Raw genomic sequence first — 22,275 nt, 5'->3', positions numbered from 1 at the left:
GTACAGAGGCTAAGTGAGCTAAGAGGCAAGAGGTCCAATCTAGACCACCTGGCTGGAACCTAGTACAGAGGCTAAGTGAGCTAAGAGGCAAGAGGTCCAGTGGGAAGACAAGACAGTGAATTGTAAACGAGTGGCTTTCCATTATGTTGGGTTTTTTTTTAGGGTGCTATGCAGGTGCTGAAGCCAATGTTGGGGTAGCTTCCGACCTGCAGAGCGCATAGCGCGCCACCACACAGAGTGGGTGTGCCCATGCACTGGAAAGTGTATGTGGTAATGACGGGTCAAGGGCAGGGCCAAATGTGGCCACATGAACTTAGCAGCTGCGTGTTTCACAGACAGTGGACATCGACAGGAAACTTTGAATGAAGCCCCCTTTCCTGATAAAAAATAATGCCCTATTTACTATGTATATAGCAGAGATTTGATAGAACTTCTCTGAGGACAGCCCATGATATGACTATATACTCTGTACAGTGCTGCAGAAGACGTCAGTGCTATATAACTACATAATAATACTATGGTTGGACATTAGACTATGGCAGGATTAGAGTGTGAGCTCCTCTGAGGACAGTCAGTGACATGACTATGTACTCTATACAGTGCTGCAGAGCATGTCAGTGCTATATAAATACATAATAATAATAATAATAATAATAATTATATGGTAGGACATTAGACTATGGTAGGATTAGAGTGTGAGTTCCTCTGAGAACAGTCAGTGACATGACTATGTACTCTATACAGTGCTGAAGAAGATATCAATGTTATATAACTACATAATAATAATATGGTAGGACATTAGACTATGGCAGGATTAGAGTGTGGGTTCCTCTGAGAACAGTCAGTGACATGACTATGTACTCTATACAGTGCTACAGAAGATGTCAGTGCTATATAACTACATAATAATAATATGGTAGGACATTAGACTATTAGACTATGACTATGGCAGGATTAGAGTGTGAGCTTCTCTGAGGACAGCCAGTGACATGACTATGTACTCTATACAGTGCTGCAGAAGATGTCAATGCTATATAACTACATAATAATAATATGGTAGGATATTAGAATATGGCAGGATTAGAGTGTGAGTTCCTCTGAGAACAGTCAGTGACATGACTATGTACTCTATGCAGTGCTGCAGAAGACGTCAGTGCTATATAACTACATAATAATATGGTAGGACATTAGAATATGACTATGGCAGGATTAGAGTGTGAGCTTCTCTGAGGAAAGTCAGTGACATGACTATGTACTATGTAAAGTGGTGCAGAAGATGTCAGTGCTATAGAAATACATAATAATAATCAGGGTTGCTCTCACGAGCAATCACCCGTGATTCAAATGAGGCTTAATTGGCGCAAGTGTGCGGCGGGGATACAAGGGGTTATTTACCCATAATTCATCCATCCGCCATGCGTTCCAAACAACTTGCACGCGTTCTATTGGTCGTATTGCAAGCCTCACCACGACGCACTTCCTCCTTTAAGCTGGAAGGAGGAAGTGCGCCAGTGTGAGGCTTGGAACGCGACTAATAGGACGCGTGCAGGGGCGTAGCAATAGGGGTTGCAGAGGTAGTGACCGCATCGGGGCCCTTGAGCCAGAGGGGCCCTCTGTCAACTGCAGTATTAGCTCTCTATTGGTCCTGTGCTCATAATAATCACTTCCATAGATAATTTGAATAGTGGTAATCATAAACAAACTGTTCCCCATCCCCTTCTTGCATCTCTGACACTGTATTTGCCATTGGCAGTTTTTGGTTCGCCGTATCAATTGTTATGTAGAAGCCCCAGGTAAGTGTCTGTTTATGTTTATTGAAGGACCCCACAGAACCCCTTTAAACGACCTATAAGGGCTGTTATACACCCACTAGATGGCTAATACTGCTAACTACCGTGTGTAGGAGATTTAAGTCATCTTTGGCTGGAGTAAAGAACACTGAGCTGTAAGCACAGAAGTATTGAGAAATACCTGTAATTTTTTCTTTACATTTTTTTTTAAATTGCAAGCTGTTTCACGAGGTGTAGGCAGGGGAGGAGAATAGTAATGAAATAGATACTGACGACAATGCTATAATATCCATCGCTTGACAGGCAAGTGCTGTGCAGAGATTGATTCGAGCATATATAACAGATACACTGGGAATATGACAAGTCAGGTGGGTGCAGAGGATGCTGCGGCCATCATTCCTCCAGTCTCTGCAGCACTGGCTGGGTGTCTGTGACGTCACCTGGCGCCCATCCAAGGAGGAGCCGCGTCTCCCTCCCGTACCGGCTGGGCAGCTGCTGGTGCTGAGGCTGCTGGTAAGCCACGGAGCACAGGAAGACAAACTTTTATTCGCACAAGCAGACAGTCCCAGCAGATGACGAGCAGCCTCTGCATAGTGCCTCCCCCTCAAGCCTTGTGCACAGTGCCAGTGATCGCTGGCTGCTAGCGTAGGATCCATCCTTTCAGTACAGCTGCATCTCCCCTCTTGCCAGGCACTGTGCAGGGGAAGACGGGCCACTGATGCTGCTGAGTCAGGACTCCCCACACTGGTCCTGTGTGATCCATCGCTGATAGAAGCTGTACCGTGGTGAGTGTGCGGGAGATCTGACCGCCTGTCTATCTATAGCACGTCTCCCTCCAGCGCTGCATTTTCCTCTCATCACATCAGGATGATCGCAGCTGCTTTCTTGGTGTTGCTGAGACCGTACAGCATCCAATGTGCCCTGCTATTACTACTCCTCATGCTGGGGACTATAGCAACCATTTCCTTCCTGTGCTGCTGGCACCGCAGATTTCAGAAAAGCCGGCATCCAATGAAGACGGTTTTCAGCTACCGACCGAGGAGCAGAGGTAGGACATGTAAGAAACCATTTTTTAAATATTCGGTGTGTCATGTGATGTGTTTCCTGTCAGTCACACGTGAAGTGCCTATTGAAAGGGGGATTAGATGATGAATACCAAGCATGTCTGCTGCCGAGTTTCTATAGCTGCTGCTAGTGCAAATGGAGGGGGAGGTGATGGGATGAAAACATTCATTTCTTGCAAGTCCTGTCCTAGTTCAGAGCTGAGGAGGAGGGCACACTGTACATGTGGCACACACTGATTCATTTGGAACACAGTTTTTAGGAGATTCCCCAGCAGGACTGCGGCAGACTTGTCTCCACCCATCGTGAAGAAAGTGGAGCAAGAGATGTTGGGACAGTGTGTTTGTGTGGCAGTGGCATAGCTAAGGAGCTGTGGGCCCCGATGCAAGTTTTACAATGGGGCTTCCCAAGCACTCTACCAATAACAATTTTTACAATGCACCAAAACCTGCCAATGGCAACTACAGTGTCAGAGGTGCAAGAAGGGGATGGGAAACAGTTTGTTAATGATTACCACTATTCTAAGTAAGAAGTGACTATTATGAGCACAGGACCAATAGAGAGCTAATACTGTAGTTAAGGGAGGGCCCTTTGGGGCCCGTCTAGCCCAAGGGCCCTGATGCGGTCGCTACCTCTGCAACCCCTATTGCTACGCCCCTGTGTGTGAGAAGGGTGGGGGTCAGTGGCATCTCTATATTACAGGAATAAACACCTCACTGCTTTCCCTCTCTGCAGGATTAGCAATGACCTTAGTAGATTTTATTTGTTGCATGATTAAGTGGATTGTCAGATAATCCATATGAAAAGTGAAGGATTGACAGTGACTGCGTGATTTGTATTTTTCTCCTTCTAGATGCCATCCTGAGATCACATCACCTTCGCTCTGAGGTAACTATACCCTTTCATTGCTACAGAGACAAATTTTATTCTTATCATGTACCCTATGAACATAGAAAATGGATCGCACATGTGACTCTAGTAACAAAAAAATGTTTAGTAATGGATGTATCACTATGAGTAAGGACTCAGGAGGTCCGAAACATGTTTGTCATTGCAAGCTGCTGTGTGTTTTTGCTATCTTTTTAATCTGTGGATATGTCCATTAATAAACATCTTTTTGGAACTATTGCCACATGTGTGGATCCATTTTCTCTGTACTGGTTGGACTTGGTGCACCCTGATCCAGCATGGTCTCTATTAGAGGTATGCGCAGATTTTCTACATTCTTATGGACTTGTACCATTTGAACTGTATATTATCTGGCACCTGAGTTCACTCAACACTAGTATTCCAGTTTTTGTAGATGCTGGAGAGTAAGGATCATCTAACACATACAACTCTGCCGCTGGGACATGTTGACACAACAAGCCTCTACAGCAGTGGTTCTCAACCTTTTCAGCACATGCACCCCTTTGTGGGTCATTCCTAAGCCAATGTAGCCCCTGTGTTTTTTTGTAACCCGAAGGAACTATGGACTCCAGCTAGCAGCAGTGTTGAGAAAATAAAAATGTAGTAGTGTTTCCTAAGGCTAATTTCACCAAGCATTGCTTATTGGTAGGAGGGCTTTTCGGTCTCTTTTATCCCCCTATACTTTCCTAGTGGTCTGGGTCACCCTGAGCTGCTTGGTTACTCTACCAAAATACAGAGTCAGATCGTTTTGGCACCTGCTCAGGACCCACACTGCACCTGAATTGGGCCTTTCCATTGGCCGCAATGTTAATTACAGCTAAAGCAGCGCAGCCAGTATCGCTACAAAATCACCGTAATTCGGGTGCTGCTGATAGCCATACCCCATGATTGCATGGCTAAAAGGACAAATCAGGTAATCCGTAGGAGAATATGGCTTTATTTCCCTAAGCATTACTGCATTCAGCAATGCAGAAAACAGCTGATTTTAACAGATCAAGTTGCCAAATGCCAATTCACTAAACCTATTACTGCAATGAAAAGTAAAAATACTGATTAGTGAGGTAAATTACTGACTTGTGCAGTAAATCTCTCAACACGTCAGTAAATGACAATTCAAAAAAAAAAAAAAAAAGCATTCAGTAAATAAAGTAAAAATGTATTTATCTCCAGCTCTGACCAGTTAGTAATTTACAATCTCCATGCAGTAAAACTGACAGATGTAGCAGACAGGCAATAGGGAGAGCCACACAGCCCTGCTTCTCACTCCATTTAACTACTTCCCGACCGCCTAACGCACAGAGGCGGCCGGGAAGCGGACCCCGCAAGGACCAGCTCATGCCCAAAGGCGGCGGTCCTTGTAGGGGCATGGGCGGAGCGATCGCGTCATCCGTGACGCGATCCTCCGCCGGCGCCTGTCTCCGCTCACCCGCCGCAACATCCCGCCGGCCATACGGAAGCGCCGGCGGGATGTTAACCCTACGATCGCCGCATACAAAGTGTATAATACACTTTGTAATATTTACAAAGTGTATTATACAGGCTGCCTCCTGCCCTGGTGGTCCCAGTGTCCGAAGGACCACCAGGGCAGGCTGCAGCCACCCTATGTCGCACCCAAGCACACTGATTTCCCCCCCACCCTGCCCCAGATCGCCCACAGCACCCCTCAGACCCCCCCTGCCCACCCCCCCCAGACCCCTGTTTACACCCAATCACCCCCCTAACCCCCTAATCACCCATCAATCACTCCCTGTCACTATCTACGCTATTTTTTTTTAACCCTAAACTGCCCCCTAGGGACTCCTAATTCACCCACCCCTCAGTTTCTCCCCAGACCCCCCCCCCCCCCCCGTGTACTGTATACCTCTAACCCCCTGATCACCTGTCAATCACCTGTCAATCACCCATCAATCACCCCCTGTCACTGCCACCCATCAATCAGCCCCTAACCTGCCCCTTGCGGGCAATCTGATCACCCACCCACACCAATAGATCGCCCGCAGATCCGACGTCAGATCACCTCCCAAGTGCAGTGTTTACATCTGTACTCTACCCTAAACACCCACTAATTACCCATCAATCACCCCCTATCACCACCTGTCACTGTTACCCATCAGATCAGACACTAATCTGCCCCTTGCGGGCACCCAATCACCCCCCTACACGCTCAGATTGCCCTCAGACCCCCCCCCCCCCTTATCAATTCGCCAGTACAATATTTACATCTGTGCTTCCCAGTAATAACCCACTGATCACCTGTCAATCACCCATCAATCACCCCCTGTCACTGCCACCCATCAATCACCCCCTGTCACTGCCACCCATCAATCAGAACCTAACCTGCCCCTTGTGGGCAATCTGATCACCCACCCACACCAATAGATCGCCCGCAGATCCGACATCAGATCACCTCCTAAGTGCCCTCAGACCCCCCCTTATCAATTCGCCAGTGCATTAGTTACATCTGTTCTTCCCTGTAATAACCCACTGATCACCCATCAATCACCCCCTGTCACTGCCACCCATCAATCACCCCCTGGCACTGCCACCCATCAATCACCCCCTGTCACTGCCACCCATCAATCAGCCCCTAACCTGCCCCTTGCGGGCAATCTGATCACCCACCCACACCAATAGATCGCCCGCAGATCCGACGTCAGATCACCTCCCAAGTGCATTGTTTACATCTGTTCTCTCCTCCAAACACCCACTGATTACCCATCAATCACCCCCTGTCACTGCTATCCATCAGATTAGACCCCTATCTGCCCCTAGGGCACTCAATCACCCGCCCACACCCTCAGAACGCCCTCAGACCCCAGCCCTGATCACCTCGCCAGTGCATTGCTTGCATCTATTCCCCCCTCTAATCACACCTTAAGACACCCATCAATCACCTCCTGTCACCCCCTAGCACACCTACCCATTCAGATCAGGCCCTAATTTGCCCCGTGTGGGCTCCTGATCACTCGGCCAAACCCTCAGATCCCGCTCAGACCCCCTTCCGATCACCTCCCCAGTGCATTGATTGCATCTATTTTCCCCTCTAACCACCCCCTGAGACACCCATCAATCACCTCCTGTCACCCCCTAGCACTCCTATCCATCAGATCAGGCCCAATACAACCTGTCATATAAAAGGCCACCCTGCTTATGACCGGTTCCACAAAATTCGCCCCCTCATACACCACCTGTCATCAAAATTTGCAGATGCTTAAACCCCTGAACAGTCATTTTGAGACATTTGGTTTCCAGACTACTCACGGTTTTGGGCTCGTAAAATGCCAGGGCGGTATAGGAACCCCACAAGTGACCCCATTTTAGAAAAAAGACACCCCAAGGTATTCCGTTAGGAGTATGGTGAGTTCATAGAAGATTTTATTTTTTTGTCACAAGTTAGCGGAAAATGACACTTTGTGAAAAAAAACAATTAAAATAAATTTCCGCTTACTTGTGACAAAAAATAAAATCTTCTATGAACTCACCATACTCCTAACAGAATACCTTGGGGTGTCTTCTTTCTAAAATGGGGTCACTTGTGGGGTTCCTATACTGCCCTGGCATTTTAGGGGCCCTAAACCGTGAGGAGTAGTCTAGAAAACAAATGCCTCAAAATGACCTGTGAATAGGACGTTGGGCCCCTTAGCGAACCTAGGCTGCAAAAAAGTGTCACACATGTGGTATCGCCGTACTCAGGAGAAGTAGTATAATGTGTTTTGGGGTGTATTTTTACACATACCCATGCTGGGTGGGAGAAATATCTCTGTAAATGCACAATTGTGTGTAAAAAAAATCAAACAATTGTCATTTACAGAGTTATTTCTCCCACCCAGCATGGGTATGTGTAAAAATACACCCCAAAACACATTATACTACTTCTCCTGAGTACGGCGGTACCACATGTGTGGCACTTTTTTACACCCTAAGTACGCTAAGGGGCCCAAAGTCCAATGAGTACCTTTAGGATTTCACAGGTCATTTTGCGACATTTGGTTTCAAGACTACTCCTCACGGTTTAGGGCCCCTAAAATGCCCGGGCAGTATAGGAGCCCCACAAATGACCCCATTCTAGAAAGAAGACACCCAAAGGTATTCCGTTAGGAGTATGGTGAGTTCATAGAAGATTTTATTTTTTGTCACAAGTTAGCGGAAAATGACACTTTGTGAAAAAAACAATTAAAATCAATTTCCGCTAACTTGTGACAAAAAAATAAAAACTTCTATGAACTCACCATACTCCTACCGGAATACCTTGGGGTGTCTTCTTTCTAAAATGGGGTCATTAGTGGGGTTCCTATAATGCCCTGGCATGTTAGGGGCCCTAAACCGTGAGGAGTAGTCTTGAAACAAAAATGACCTGTGAAATCCTAAAGGTACTCATTGGACTTTGGGCCCCTTAGCGCAGTTAGGGTGCAAAAAAGTGCCACACATGTGGTATCGCCGTACTCGGGAGAAGTAGTATAATGTGTTTTGGGGTGTATTTTTACACATACCCATGCTGGGTGGGAGAAATACCTCTGTAAATGACAATCTTTTGATTTTTTTACACACAATTGTCCAATTACAGAGGTCTTTCTCCCACCCAGCATGGGTATGTGTAAAAATACACCCCAAAACACATTGTACTACTTCTCCCGAGTACGGCGATACCACATGTGTGGCACTTTTTTGCACCCTAACTGCGCTAAGGGGCCCAAAGTCCAATGAGTACCTTTAGGATTTCACAGGTCATTTTGAGAAATTTTGTTTCAAGACTACTCCTCACGGTTTAGGGCCCCTAAAATGCCAGGACAGTATAGGAACCCCACAAATGACTCCATTTTAGAAAGAAGACACCCCAAGGTATTCTGTTATTAGTACGGTGAGTTCATAGAAGATTTTATTTTTTGTCACAAGTCAGCGGAAATTGATTTTTATTGTTTTTTTTCACAAAGTGTCATTTTCCGCTAACTTGTGACAAAAAATAAAATCTTCTATGAACTCACCGTACTACTAACGGAATACCTTGGGGTGTCTTCTTTCTAAAATGGGGTCATTTGTGGGGTTCCTATGCTGTCCTGGCATTTTAGGGGCCCTAAACCGTGAGGAGTAGTCTTGAAACGAAATTTCTCAAAATGACCTGTGAAATCCTAAAGGTACTCATTGGACTTTGGGCCCCTTAGCGCAGTTAGGGTGCAAAAAAGTGCCACACATGTGGTATCGCCGTACTCAGGAGAAGTAGTATAATGTGTTTTGGGGTGTATTTTTACACATACCCATGCTGAGTGGGAGAAAGACCTCTGTAAATGGACAATTGTGTGTAAAAATTTTTAAAAATTGTCATTTACAGAGATATTTCTCCCACCCAGCATCGGTATGTGTAAAAATACACCCCAAAACACATTATACTACTTCTCCTGAGTACGGCAATACCACATGTGTGGCACTTTTTTGCAGCCTAACTGCGCTAAGGGGCCAAAGTCCAATGAGCACCTTTAGGCTTTACAGGGGTGCTTACAAATTAGCACCCCCCAAAATGCGAGGACAGTAAACACACCCCACAAATGACCCCATTTTGGAAAGTAGACACTTCAAGGTATTCAGAGAGGGGCATGGTGAGTCCGTGGCAGATTTCATTTTTTTTTGTCGCGAGTTAGAAGAAATGGAAACTTTTTTTTTCTTTTTTTTCTGTCACAAAGTGTCATTTTCCGCTTACTTGTGACAAAAAATAATATCTTCTATGAACTCACTATGCCTCTCAGCGAATACTTTGGGATGTCTTCTTTCCAAAATGGGGTCATTTGGGGGGTATTTATACTATCCTGGAATTCTAGCCCCTCATGAAACATGACAGGGGGTCAGAAAAGTCATAGATGCTTGAAAATGGGAAAATTCACTTTTTGCACCATAGTTTGTAAACGCTATAACTTTTACCCAAACCAATAAATATAGGCTGAATGTTTTTTTTTAATCAAAAACATGTTTGTCCACATTTTCCGCGCTGTATGTATACAGAAATTTTACTTTATTTGAAAAATGTCAGCACAGAAAGTTAAAAAAATCATTTTTTTGACAAAATTCATGTCTTTTTTGATGAATATAATAAAAAGTAAAAATCGCAGCAGCAATCAAATAGCACCAAAAGAAAGCTTTATTAGTGACAAGAAAAGGAGCCAAAATTCATTTAGGTGGTAGGTTGTATGAGCGAGCAATAAACCGTGAAAGCTGCAGTGGTCTGAATGGAAAAAAAGTGCCTGGTCCTTAAGGGGTGTAAAGCCCACGGTCCTCAAGTGGTTAATCCGATGCACTGGCCGTCGGGACTTGAGTAGGACAGAGTGGAAAATTAGACATTTAAAAAGGCTTTTCTGTATCCCTTTAGATGTGCATATCTATATACTGAAACACAGAAGAGCTCCCCCTAGTTAGCTTGCAGGCATATCTAAAGGGATAGCGGGGATGCACTGGCCAGCAGAAGCAACGCTTATACAGCTGCTTGTGGGAAGACTCAACTTCCTGCCTGTGACCTGCTCCTCAGCTGGTGAGACTTATTGAGCAGGGCTTAGTGAAATTACGCCTTTAGCAGCCAGTTTATTTAGAGGCTTGCAAGCGCTGCAGGCCAATTTATTTTATCACATTTTTTATTTCTTAGTTGTGATATTTCCTTTCTAATAATTAGTACTGCTGTAATGTGTGTTTATGGCCACTTGTCACTATGGGGCAGCGTGATCAATAACAGAGGACTTCTGCTTTCAGTTTCTATATTTTCTGCTAGCAGAGAGAGATCAAAGCATTCCAAGAATTTATAGTACAATGAGTTCTATGAACTGAGGTCAAAAGCAGTGCACTTATCTCAAATGAGATAATTCCTTTGAAGTTGCAAATGGGTTAAGCAGCCTAGCGCTGGGTGAGCCATCTCTAAGCTTCTCCCTGCATCCAAATTACAGCCGGCCAGAACATACGTACGTGCATTTCCTCCCATTATGCACATCATTCAGCAGCACTCCCCTCCTAAAAAAAAATAATCTGGCAGCATTAACCCCCAAAATATGCATCATTTGCCAGTGTCTCAATCTCTTTGGTAGCATTAACCCCCAAAATACACATCATTTGCCAGTGTCTCCCACCACAAATACACATCATTGTGTAATGTTAACCCCCAAAAATACACATTTGTCAACATTAACCCCTAAAATACATAATTTGGCATTTCCTCTCAAAATACATATTTTACAGCGTTACCTGCTAAAAAAAAATTACACGTCATTTGGCATTGTTTGGCCCATAGCACACATCATATGGTAATGGTAACACCCAAGAAAACATTGAGCAGTATCACCCCCAACAAAAATGATATTGATCAGTGTTTCCTACCATTTGTCCCCCCCCTTTCCCCCCCAGCAGTATTAACTGGCCTTTATCCTACCAACCCTCCTCCCATAGGTCCTTTCTAGGACATGCATCATAGCATTTACTGATGTCCATCGCAGGTGACAGAGCTTCACACACTACCTGCGATGCCCCATCCATTCCAAACCAATCAGCAGACAGTTGGGCTACAGAAAATATTGACCGCAGCCCAGCACTGGAGACACAAATAGATTCTAGTACTGGGCTTCAGATGCCTTTTTTTACTGCGCAGCCCTTCTGCCGGACTTTGCCACTGCACCGCGATGGACACTGCACCAGTTCACCTACACACCTGGGCTCTGGGGGTGAGATCTGTCATTTTGTCTGCTGTCCCCGGGGGACCCACTGAAAGGTGATAATGTACCCCCAGAGGTCCGTGACCTCAGCTTAAGAATTGCTGCTCTATTAGCTACAATAGCAACAGACTTCCATTAAGTTCAACCAGAGCCATTGCCGCTTCTGACAGTGGATGCTGACCTTTAGCCAGTTGGCAAGTGGGGGTGGAATCTTTACAAAAATAATGCAGACTGGCAAGATAATGGGCAGCTTGGTGATATGATGGATAGTACTCTTATTTAGCAGCAGTAAAGTTCAATCCCTGGCCTGGACACTCTGCAGGAACTTGTTTGTTCGATGATTAGATTGTGAGGGATATTTAGTGACATGGCTGTACTTTCTGAAGCATTGGAAGATGAAGATAACAATGCTAAAAAAAAATTCATACTAATAATTGTGAGCTTGTTTGAGGGACACTGCATGACTGTGTACTTTTTAAAGAGTGGTACAGAATCTAATCAGGTAAAATGGGCGCAACACGCTCCTGGTACTTTGCCTGGATGCCGCCATGAGCTGCAAAGTAAAGTCAAGTACAGTATGTAGTCAAAGTAGTATAGTCATGGCTGGATAGTGTAATGGTTAAGGGCTAAAGCTGGCCATACACTAGGCCGATTATCCACCGATCGACAGTAGATTCGATCACTGGGATCGAATCTGCTGTCAAATCGTTTACGCTACATGCTAAATTTCGATCTATTTCGTCTCGAAATAGATCGGTCCCGTCGATCGCTCCGTGCGGGAAATTACCATCGATCAACCGCGGGTAGGGAGCGCATCGCTAGCGGCGTACGATCGACGCAGGTATACATTACCTGAAGCTGGCTCCCGGCATCTTCTCCGCATCACCTCCCGGCTCCTGGCTGGCATCTTCTCCGCATCACTTTCCGCATCACCTTCCGCATCACGGCATCCGGCATTCGTGTATAACTTCCTGTGTCACTGCAGTTACAGCGGTAGTACAAATAGAGGGCGCTCTAGTAGCAACCACAGCTCACAGTCACGTCCACAGAAGCAGAGGAAGCTGGCTAACAGTCACCAGCAAGCATCCACCCAGGCAAGACTACAGGATAGAACGTATCTAATAGCAACTGCAGCCTTTAGTTACGTTCCCAGAGAAACTAGAGTAGCAAGAATACTACCAGTCACCAACGTGGTGATGGCAGAATCCAAGCTATCTGGATAATGGACTTCACTGATCCACCACGGATGCAGCGAACGTCCATCAAGCATGGAACTAGGCAATACACAATGATAAGAAAAATAACAAACAGCTCAACTAACGGATAAATATATATTAGCAAGTCTGCATATATATTTATTAAGAACTAGCTAAAGCACAAGTAATAAGGTCACATAGAACTACAAAAACAGAACTATACAGAGTAACAAGGTGCCCAGTAGATCAGCGTAGTGACCACTATGACGGGCGGGGTATGAAATAGGAGGCAGACCTTTATGCTGGCATTAGCCAACGGACGGAGGTATGTAAATCTTCACACAGCTGAATGGTAATCACTCAATCCTGAGCTGACTTGATTGCCATTTGCTAGCTGGCTGTGAATGTAAAGGACCCCCATAAGAAATACATGCAGAATTATGTAACAACATGCACACAGGAAATCCAGGCCTGTCTGGCTGCAGCTCAGCTGCAACAAGCAATTGGTGAAAAGATGACAGCATCCTGAGGTGCCCAGAACTGCAGAACGATTGCAAATGACAATGAGACCCATTGCAAATGCACAACCGAATGCAAGCAGACAAGCCAGAACTGTCCGTATGCAGCTCCACTGCAAAGGACAGAATACGCTACAGGAGGGATCCTTACAGTACCCCCTCCTTAAAAGGCAGATTCCAGACTATAGAAACTGGCACAATTCTCCTGAACCACCCAAACCAGAAAATCAGATGTAAAGTCCAGAAAACTGATCTGACTGACAACTGAAGGTCGGGACAGGCCGACAAGACCAAATTCCAGAATCAGGCACGCAGAGACTGAACCAATCGGAACCAGAGCCTCCAATACCATCAGGGCCGGCCCGCTCATGAGGCGGGGTGAAACGTTTGCCTCAGGCGGCAAACTTCTAGGGGCATCCGTGGGTGCGGGGGGGGGGGGCGGCCGCCGAGCCGGAGGGGTAGCGGGCAGGACGGGGGTATTGGGCCTAGCGGTCGGGAGGGGGGTCGGACCCCCCCCCCCCCTCCCTCGCCTGGGTCCCCCGATCTTCGCTCCCCTCCAGCTGTAATAGGAAGCAGCCGATGCCCAATCGTAAGAGGCACGGGCGGGGAGGACTCACCTTATCCGAGTTCCAGCGTGCGCTCCACTGACGTCACTTCCTGCATCGCCGTCCACTTACAATACAGTGGGCGACGATGCAGGAAGTGACGTCAGTGGCCGTCAGTGTGTGTGTGTGTGTGTGTGTGGGGGGGGGGGGGGGGGGCGTCAATTTTTTTTATAAATTTGCCTCAGGCGGCAAAAAGTCTAGGGCCGGCCCTGAATACCATGCCCATCAGTACTACAAGCCCCGGTGTGATACCCATCAGAACTGTGATTTTTAGGGAAAAGCCTCCCGAGACTCTCTGAGCAATACCCACCACCTTCTAGAGACTGTCCAAAAATGCCAAACCTTTTAATGCAATGCCCAGAGGTTCCAGGGTCCCGGAACTGTCCTTTGCAACACAGTACCCACTGTCGAACCAGTCCAAGCCACCAGGACAAGATTCCTCAGAAATCTCCCAGAACACTTTGAAGCTCCATAGAGATCCCAAGAGGTTAGAACGCCCTTTAGGATCACATGGAGAACTATCAAGAACCCCTATGGAACCCTGGGCAATTCCAGAGTCAGGGTTACAAGGACAAGGGGCTTTCAGGGACCAGAACCATCTCTGGGCATGCAGGCAGACTGGCAAAATCAGAACATATCACCACTAAGGAAGCATCTGAGTACGCTGACACACAAGACACACTTGGGCATTCTGGCACACAGAGCACATCTGGGCACACTGGTACAAGAGAAACTTCTGGGGACGTCAAGGAACTGCGGACCGCACCTGCCACTGGTGTGAGACTCACGTCTGTGTGACTGAAATGGTTAAAGGGCGATTTGATTTTTAACCCATTAGAAGCTCAAATTAAATTTTTCATTTGAAAGCTGCTGATGCATTCTAAGCCTCTGTTGGCATATCTTTTTTGCTGCCTAGTGCAGCCAAATGAGCGGGTGGCAGGAAGAAATTATATTTACCTGTTCCTGATGGCTTCTTCTCTTCCTCCACCTGCGGCTCTGAACTTCTGATAGGCCTTCTGGGCCTGATCTCCTCCGACCACAAGATATGACATGTGGTCGTGATCCAGGGACCTGTGTTAGTGTTACAGCGCCACCCGGTGGTGGAAGAGACTCTTCCATCACCCCTCTTCCACCACCGGGTGGCGGTGTAACGCTGACTTAGTCTCCTGGATCCCAATCACATGTCATATCATGTGACCAGAACTGAGAAAACGTCTCGATGAAATCGCCACTGCAGTGGAAGAAGAAGAAACCAATCCAGCTGTCTGGACAGGTAACCATAAAAGCTCCCTGCCGCCAACTCTGCATACCCTGCCAAGCCTGCCAGGCTGGGGAAGGCACACTTCCCTAGCGGAAAGAAAACTTTGGCCCTGCAGCCAACTAAAGTTTTACTTTATTTATTTGGCTGCTAAAGGGTTAAAACATAAGTTCAAAGAAGCAACCAATGGGAATTAAATCACTTTGTTTGAAGATAGGCCACGTAGTATAAAAATACTAATGAGTACCGTATTTTTCGGAATATAAGACGCACTTTTTCTTCCCCAAAAATGAGGGGGAAAAGTGGGTGCGTCTTATATTCCAAAGATGCGGTAAATGTGGCCCTGGAATATACTTACCGGATCCTGTCGCCGCGATCCTCTCCTCCTCGTCTGGCTCTCTTCATCCCAGGACGTCTTGTCAGTCACTGTGAAGGTCTTCAGAGCCCCAGCTGTCCGCGCTTCTCTTTGCTGCAGTCTTCGTATAGACTGCAGACTTGCAGTATACATGTGCTGCCGCCGCCATCTATCCTAGTTACGGGTGCTCCTCCGATGTCCTCCCTAGTTACAGCGTCCTCCCCGGCGTCCTCCCTAGTTACAGCGTCCTCCCCGATGTCCTCCCTAGTTACAGCGTCCTCCCCCGACGTCCTGCCTAGTTACAGTGCCTCTGACGTCACGCGCACACGTGCGCCGCTGATCAACCAGCAGAGGGCACTGTAACTAGGAATTACGTCAGAGGAAGATGCTATAACTAGGGAGGATGTCGGGGAGGACGCTGTAACTAGGGAGGACATCGGGTAGGACGCTGTAACTGGGGAGGACGCTGTAACTAGGGAGGACGTCAGGTAGGACGCTGTAACTGGGGAGGACGCTGTAACTGGGGAGGACGCTGTAACTAGGGAGGACGCCGTAACTAGGAAGGATGGCGGCAGCAGCACATGTATACAGCAAGGCTGCAGTCTATATGAAGACTGCTGCGAAGAGGAGAGCGGGGAGCTGGGGCTCTGAAGACCTTCAAAAAGGATGACAGGACGTCCTGGGATGAAGAGACAAGGAGACTGCAGCTGAAGAGGAGCGCAGCAGCTGGGACCCTGAAGACCTGCATCCTGAATGACAGACACCCTCTGATGAAGAAAGTCAGATGGGGGAGGAGAGGATCGTGGCAACAGGATCAGGTGAGATGTTTAATCAGGGTTTAGCCAGTGTAGTGTATTTGGTAGTGGCAAAAGGGGTTGGTTAGTGTAGTGTAGTGTAGTGTATTAGGTGGTTACAGCAGCAGGGGTTAGTTAGTGAAGTGTAGTGTAGTGGGGGCAGCAGGGGTAAGTGAAGTGTAGTGTGGTGTAGATGGTCAGTTTAGCTAAGATAGTGACAGTTTAGGGAGAAAGGGTTCATAAGACGCCCCTGCACCATAGACGCACCTAGGATTAGTTTATTTTTTTTTCTCTGATTTTTTCCCCCTAAACCTAGGTGCGTCTTATATGCCGGAGCGTCTTATATTCCGAAAAATACGGTATATAACAAACGTGCAGGTCAGCATCTTATGTGCCATAAGAGGCAATTGTTGATCATCCTCATTAAACCAAGCGTAAAGAGTGACCTAGATGTACCCAATGTATAGGCACATTACTTCCTAAACTGTCGTCAAGTCCTGTGAAGAGTGTATGTTGTGTAAGTAATGTCACTTATGCAGTGATGGTGACAGTGCCTTTGCCATTCAGTTTATGGTGAAATTTCTTTGTAAAAAGAAAATATTACTACTTACTTTAAATGTAATTCACTATAAATATAAACTTTATGTTCTGATAAATGACTGTGCGCAGTAAAGTAAATGCACATGCTCATTAAATGCAACTTAAATTCACCTAATTAAAAATATAATTTTCGTCTGTGTTACATCGCTGGCCACCCCAAATGTTTTTTTTTTTTAACGTGCATTGCTTTGCGTGCCCTTTACAGTACAACACCCCAGTGTGAAACTAGCCAAAAATACATTCGCGGAACGGTCGGGTATTTTGCGTCTCGCGGATGCACATTCCGGTTTGGCGTTCTGCGTCTGGACCAATGTGAACTGAGCCTTACTCTGAACAAAGTGCAGAATGTACTGTTGTTAAAGTGAATCTAAAGCTGTTTTAAAAATAAAAAACAGATACTCACCTAAGGAGAGGGAAGACTCTGGGTCCTATAGAGCCTTTTCGTTCTGCCGGTCTCCTCGTTCCCCCACAGGCTCCTCCGTTTGAATCTCCTGCCGCAGGAGACTTTGGCAGTCTTCAGAAGACCGGCGGCTCTGTACTGCGCATGCGTGTGTGTGCCAGAGAGGGGGCTCACACGTGTTCAGTATGGAGCGGCCCGTCTTCGGAAACCCCAGTGCTTTCTGAAGACTGCCGAAGTCTCCCCAACCTGGAAGAGAGCAGTCCATGACCAATTGGTCGCGGACTGCTAATGGGGGAGCCTGCGGGTGGAATGCGGACACCAGCAGGAGAACGGAAAGGCTCTATAGGACCCTACTCTATAGGATCCTTATTCTACTGATTGGTATCATTGGACCAGATGCAGTAAACCATGCAAAGTTGCTGTGTGTAGGGAGCACACATCAGTTTTACCATTACTACCACAGATGAAGCACCACCCGCTACCCCGTTAGAGCCACAGGCATTGCTGTGTACTACCTGCACAAGGCAACTTTACACAGTTTATTGCATCTGGCCCTGTGTGTAGCCTTGTGGCTATAAGAAAATCCTTCAAGTAAACCTGACACGGAACAGAAGTTTTTTTTTTTACTTACCTGGGGTTTATCCCAATCCCACCCTGCCATAGACTTATCATGTTGGCCACTAATGATCCAATTATCTAAGAGCCTTAGGTAATCTTTTTAAGTAATTCTGTAACTGGACTGCAGTGGTTAGCCAGAAAAATATATAGTTATATGTCATGTTATAATGTATGTCTGTAGGGTTGTGCCAGTGTATTTGTAAAATTACACTGCATGTATCGGTAATGTCCAACTTTTAACCCCTTTGACATCCAGGATTACCTTAATACAGAGTGAGGCTACATGTAGGCCTTCTCTCTTCTGAATCCCAAGCTGAACATCACCGTAGAGCAGTTATTTTTCATATTTTTCATTTCACCACTTAGTTCATATGTTGTTTGTGTATATGTTTGCAAGCAGTGCATTCAGTTTAGACTTCTGTAAATTTTTCCAACTCTGTCATGTACACTTTCCAAACAACTTTCCAACCTGTGTCTCTGTCCAGATATCTCCACCCTCTCTTTCCCGAGTGTAGTCCAATATAGAGAAAGGCTGATGAAGGCTTTACTGTGTTCATAATATTACCTACAACAAGAGGGAAACCTGGCCAACAAATGGCTGCCAACCTGACATCTACTTCCACTACTGACGATTGTCTATAAAATAAATTGAAACTGACAAAAGTAACCTGCATCCATTATTGTTTATTCCATATTTTACAGAAATGAGATGTGAATTTTTATTCATCAAAATATTTAACATAGAGTAAAAATGTCATGGTCAAAAATGAAGGACCCTTTAAGACCTGAACTCAGAACTTCCTCTCTCCTCTAAAAGATATGAAACAGCATAATAACGTTTAAAGAAAAACATTTCTTTGTTAGAGCTAATACAAATTCTGCAATTAATCTGCAGTGTGTCTACTTCCTGCTTTCATGGAAGCAGACATATTGTTTACATCCTGTGCTTTCAAATTAGCCTCTTTGCCGCAGCAGTCAGCTGACACAGCTAGGGGAATCAAATTACACTTGTGGTTAGTCACAGATGAGGGAGAATTAGACAGGTTAAACTCTCTAAATACATGCAGGGTGCATTTCTGTGTTTTCCTTGTTTCCTGTGCAAGGGATCTGGTCCACTTTAAGGCAGTAACTGGAAATGGTGAATCCAGTAAGTGACTAGGATAGACTGACAAAACTTTCAAATAGATTATATCACTGTTTTTGTCCTCATTTACTGTATATAGAAATCATTAATGCATTGTACACACGCTAGATTAACCTGGTGCCTCAGCCAGCGATTAGCCCAGCAGATCGCTGGCAGAGAGCATTGCTCTCTCCACTCACCCCGCCTGCTGCGGAACATCACTTGGGCACTTCTCTGTTCGCTCTCTGCTCCACCGCATAGCAACCACATTGCTGGACTGCAGGCTAGTGACCTGTCTGGACTGCCTTGACCCTGCAATGTCGCCTGAGGGACTGGGTCCTGATCCCTGCCTGGCGGGATGATTTGTACGCCTGTACAAGGCTTTAAGCACCTAGCAAGCAAAAACATAATAAAAGTAAGATCTGAAAAAAAGAAATGTTGGAGAAAGCTATGTTAAAGGGACACTTAAGCCAGGAATAAAAAAAAAATCAGTTTTACTAACCTGGGGCTTCTACCTCTTCTACCCTCGAAGTCAATCACGGAGCCTCCGGTCCAACGCCACCCCACCCGCCGCCAGCTAGTTTCATTTTTGCTGACAGGCAATAGGCCTGGCCACGCGTATTTTTCTTAGCATTCCTGTCCGCAATAGAGTCCTGTGCCTTGAGGATGGGAACATGGAGAAGGATACGCGTGGCCAGGCCTGCGCAGGCACAGAAAGCCCACCGTCTCCCTGTCAGGGTCTGTCAGCGAAAACGAAACTAGCTGGCGGCAGGGGACAGCAGGCTCCATGAGTGACTGCGAGGGCACGGGGCAGCTGCAGGGGGCTGGTAGAAGTCCCATGCAAGTAAAACTGATTTTTATTCCTGGCTTAAGTGTCCCTTTAACATCTAAAATTTAGCAATTTTTTGTTGCTTGGAAAGTGTTGAAAAGCTATTTTGTAGACAAAGTAAGAAATAGTTTTGGAAAAATAACTAATGAAATAACTTGTGGGAATTACCCCCTATAAGTCCTCTGCACCTGTCAGCAGAGGTGTCACACAGGGCGGAAACTTATGGTGTCACCCCCTCTCTAAGGACCTCCCCCCTTCTAACTATGGGTAGCCTTACCCCTGCAGATAGCAGTAATATGTAGCTTTTGCTTTATGCCCCCTCCTTCCCATAATGGTAATAGACAACCTTTGCTCTCCCCCCCCCCCCCTTATAAAAAGTGTTTTGTAGCCTTTATTCCCATCCATCCCATAAAATTTGTGCGCGCACAGCCCCTTCCTCCAAAAAAAGAAGAAAAAAGTCTTGCTGTTGTCCACATCCCCTCCCCAAGTTCTATCCACCTCCTCAAAGTGGAACCTGAACTCAGAGCTTCCGCTATGCTCTAGAAGATATGCAACAGCGTAATAACATTTAAACAAAAATATTTATTTGTTACAGCTGATATAAATCCTGAAATAAAGGGTGCATTTCTCTAGGCTTTTCTTCTATCCTGTGCAAGAGTTAAAAAAAAATTGTTTGAGACTACATCATTCCCTGGTAACTCCCAGATGTGAGTAATGAAGTGAAGGTTATGTAGTGGGGAGCAGCTTTACTCTATGGACTGGGCAGTGTTTGCAGAGTTAGTATGTTCTAGTGTTTGCATGCATGGTATTCCTGTGCACGTTCAATGTTCCACCTCTATCACATAAATATACTAGTAGGCTAATTCTGTGGCCTTTGAATGGGTACCAACAAGACTAGGACAGCACTCAGTATGGTGCGTTGCTCCAATGTTATGAATCTTACGGTAGAAAAGCACAAAAGCCTTGTACACACATCAATTTTCATTGGCCAATTTTACCACTTTCATGTAGTATGAGAGCGTATCTACACAATCTGTTCATAGTATTCCAAGTCTATTGAACCTCATGCTACATGGATGTAGATTGCCCAATCACATTTTCAGGTGTGTGGGGGACTGACCAGCAACTCATCTAAAAATATATTCATATTCTAACTTGAGGACTACAGTAGAAACTGATTATAGTAAATTCTGATATAGTAAACCTCTGTCTACAGTAAACTCAGTCCTCAGATCCTAGCAGTTGTGTCTGCATAAATATACACTGTATGAACAATTCTGATATTGTTAAAGGGACTCCGAGCAGTGCAGAAACTATGGAAAGATGCATATCATTTTAAAGCTCTCTTTCTCCTCTTTCCAATGACATATAAACCTCCGCCCTACGCCTTTTAGTTTTCGCTATTTTCATGATTGAAATTGCAGCGGCCGCGATTTCAATCAATAAAATAGAGAAAACTAAAAGGCGTAGGGCGACGATTTAGGTGTCGCCAGAAAGAGGAGAAAGAGAGCTTTAAAATGATATCCATCTTTCCATAGTTTCCTCACTGCTCGGAGTCCCTTTAACTTCTGATATAGTAAACTACTTTTTCTGGTCCCTCGGAGTCTACTATAACCAGATACTACTGTATGATGGTTTAAAATGTGTTATACTGTAAATGCATGCATTGTAAGGCATACTTTGTTCAGTCCAATGACTATTTTATACAAGGTAGGTTAGGACAAATTTCTTTAAAGTAAACAAAACACATGAAGTAAATCCATCGTGAAATTCTAATCCCAACTCTTATAATTTAAATGACGTCATCTGAATCTTGTAATTAACAAGGTAACCTAGATACATAAATTTTACAGTGAATGCAGGAAGTACAGTACCGTAAACACATCACTAGTCAACTAAAATGGAGATAGATTGCTAATGCAGTAATAATGAAGCAACAGCAGAAATATGCAGCTTGCAAGGCCAGACAGATTTAGTCATACTCTGTGGTCAGTGCGGTCTCATATTTTCTGTGATTGGGCTGTGTCATGCTGGTGGATGTCATTCATGCAGGGTTACTGTACTCTCTTATTTTCTGTGCCAAGTCACATTAAATAGATTGAATAGTTATGTAGCAAGGTCAACCAGCCTCCTTGTATCGTCCTTGACTACGGATCATGTATCTGAAAGCAAAATAATTCTGTAGCATATGCACTTTTCAGGGTAGAGCTATTGCATGCAATTGTGCTTAGTCAAGAAATACTGGCCAAAATGTTTACATTAGGTAGAGTTTCCAGGTAGCTAGGAACATGCTTGTGCAGTTGAGAGCTTAGGGAAAACAATATACTGCGGAATACTGACATAGGCTAATGCTAGGTACACACAATGAGATTTTTCAGCCGATTTACTGTCTGATTGATTTTCCGATCGATTTTCTTATATTTTCTTATCAATTTCCATTCACTTCTATGAGAAATCGATCAGTAAAACGATCAATAATAAATTCGGACATGACTGAAATTGTCTATCAAACCATCTGTCAAAAAATCTTATGATGTGT

At 45.4% G+C, this 22,275-nt stretch overlaps 1 protein-coding gene across 17 annotated transcripts in view; it reads left to right on the top strand.

Annotated features, from left to right (window-relative positions):
- Window positions 1-2,255: 2,255 nt before the first annotated feature.
- Window positions 2,256-22,275, top strand: part of DST (dystonin) — a 748,258-nt gene continuing 728,238 nt past the window's right edge. For 12 of the 17 annotated variants that reach the window (XM_068281419.1, XM_068281418.1, XM_068281404.1 and 9 more), the window contains exons 1-2: window positions 2,262-2,847; window positions 3,706-3,740. In XM_068281419.1, the coding sequence (XP_068137520.1) occupies window positions 2,658-2,847; window positions 3,706-3,740 (225 nt within the window). In that variant the 5' untranslated portion in view covers window positions 2,262-2,657. Of the gene's footprint in view, window positions 2,848-3,705; window positions 3,741-22,275 lie in introns of all 17 variants that reach the window. The other 5 variants (XM_068281417.1, XM_068281405.1, XM_068281402.1 and 2 more) reach the window with 3 other exon arrangements.

Source organism: Hyperolius riggenbachi, chromosome 4 (genome assembly GCF_040937935.1).
Source record: "Hyperolius riggenbachi isolate aHypRig1 chromosome 4, aHypRig1.pri, whole genome shotgun sequence".
NCBI classification, from domain to species: Eukaryota; Metazoa; Chordata; class Amphibia; order Anura; family Hyperoliidae; genus Hyperolius; species Hyperolius riggenbachi.
Note: the sequence above shows the minus strand (reverse complement) of the source record. Positions and strands in the feature narration are given on the sequence as shown.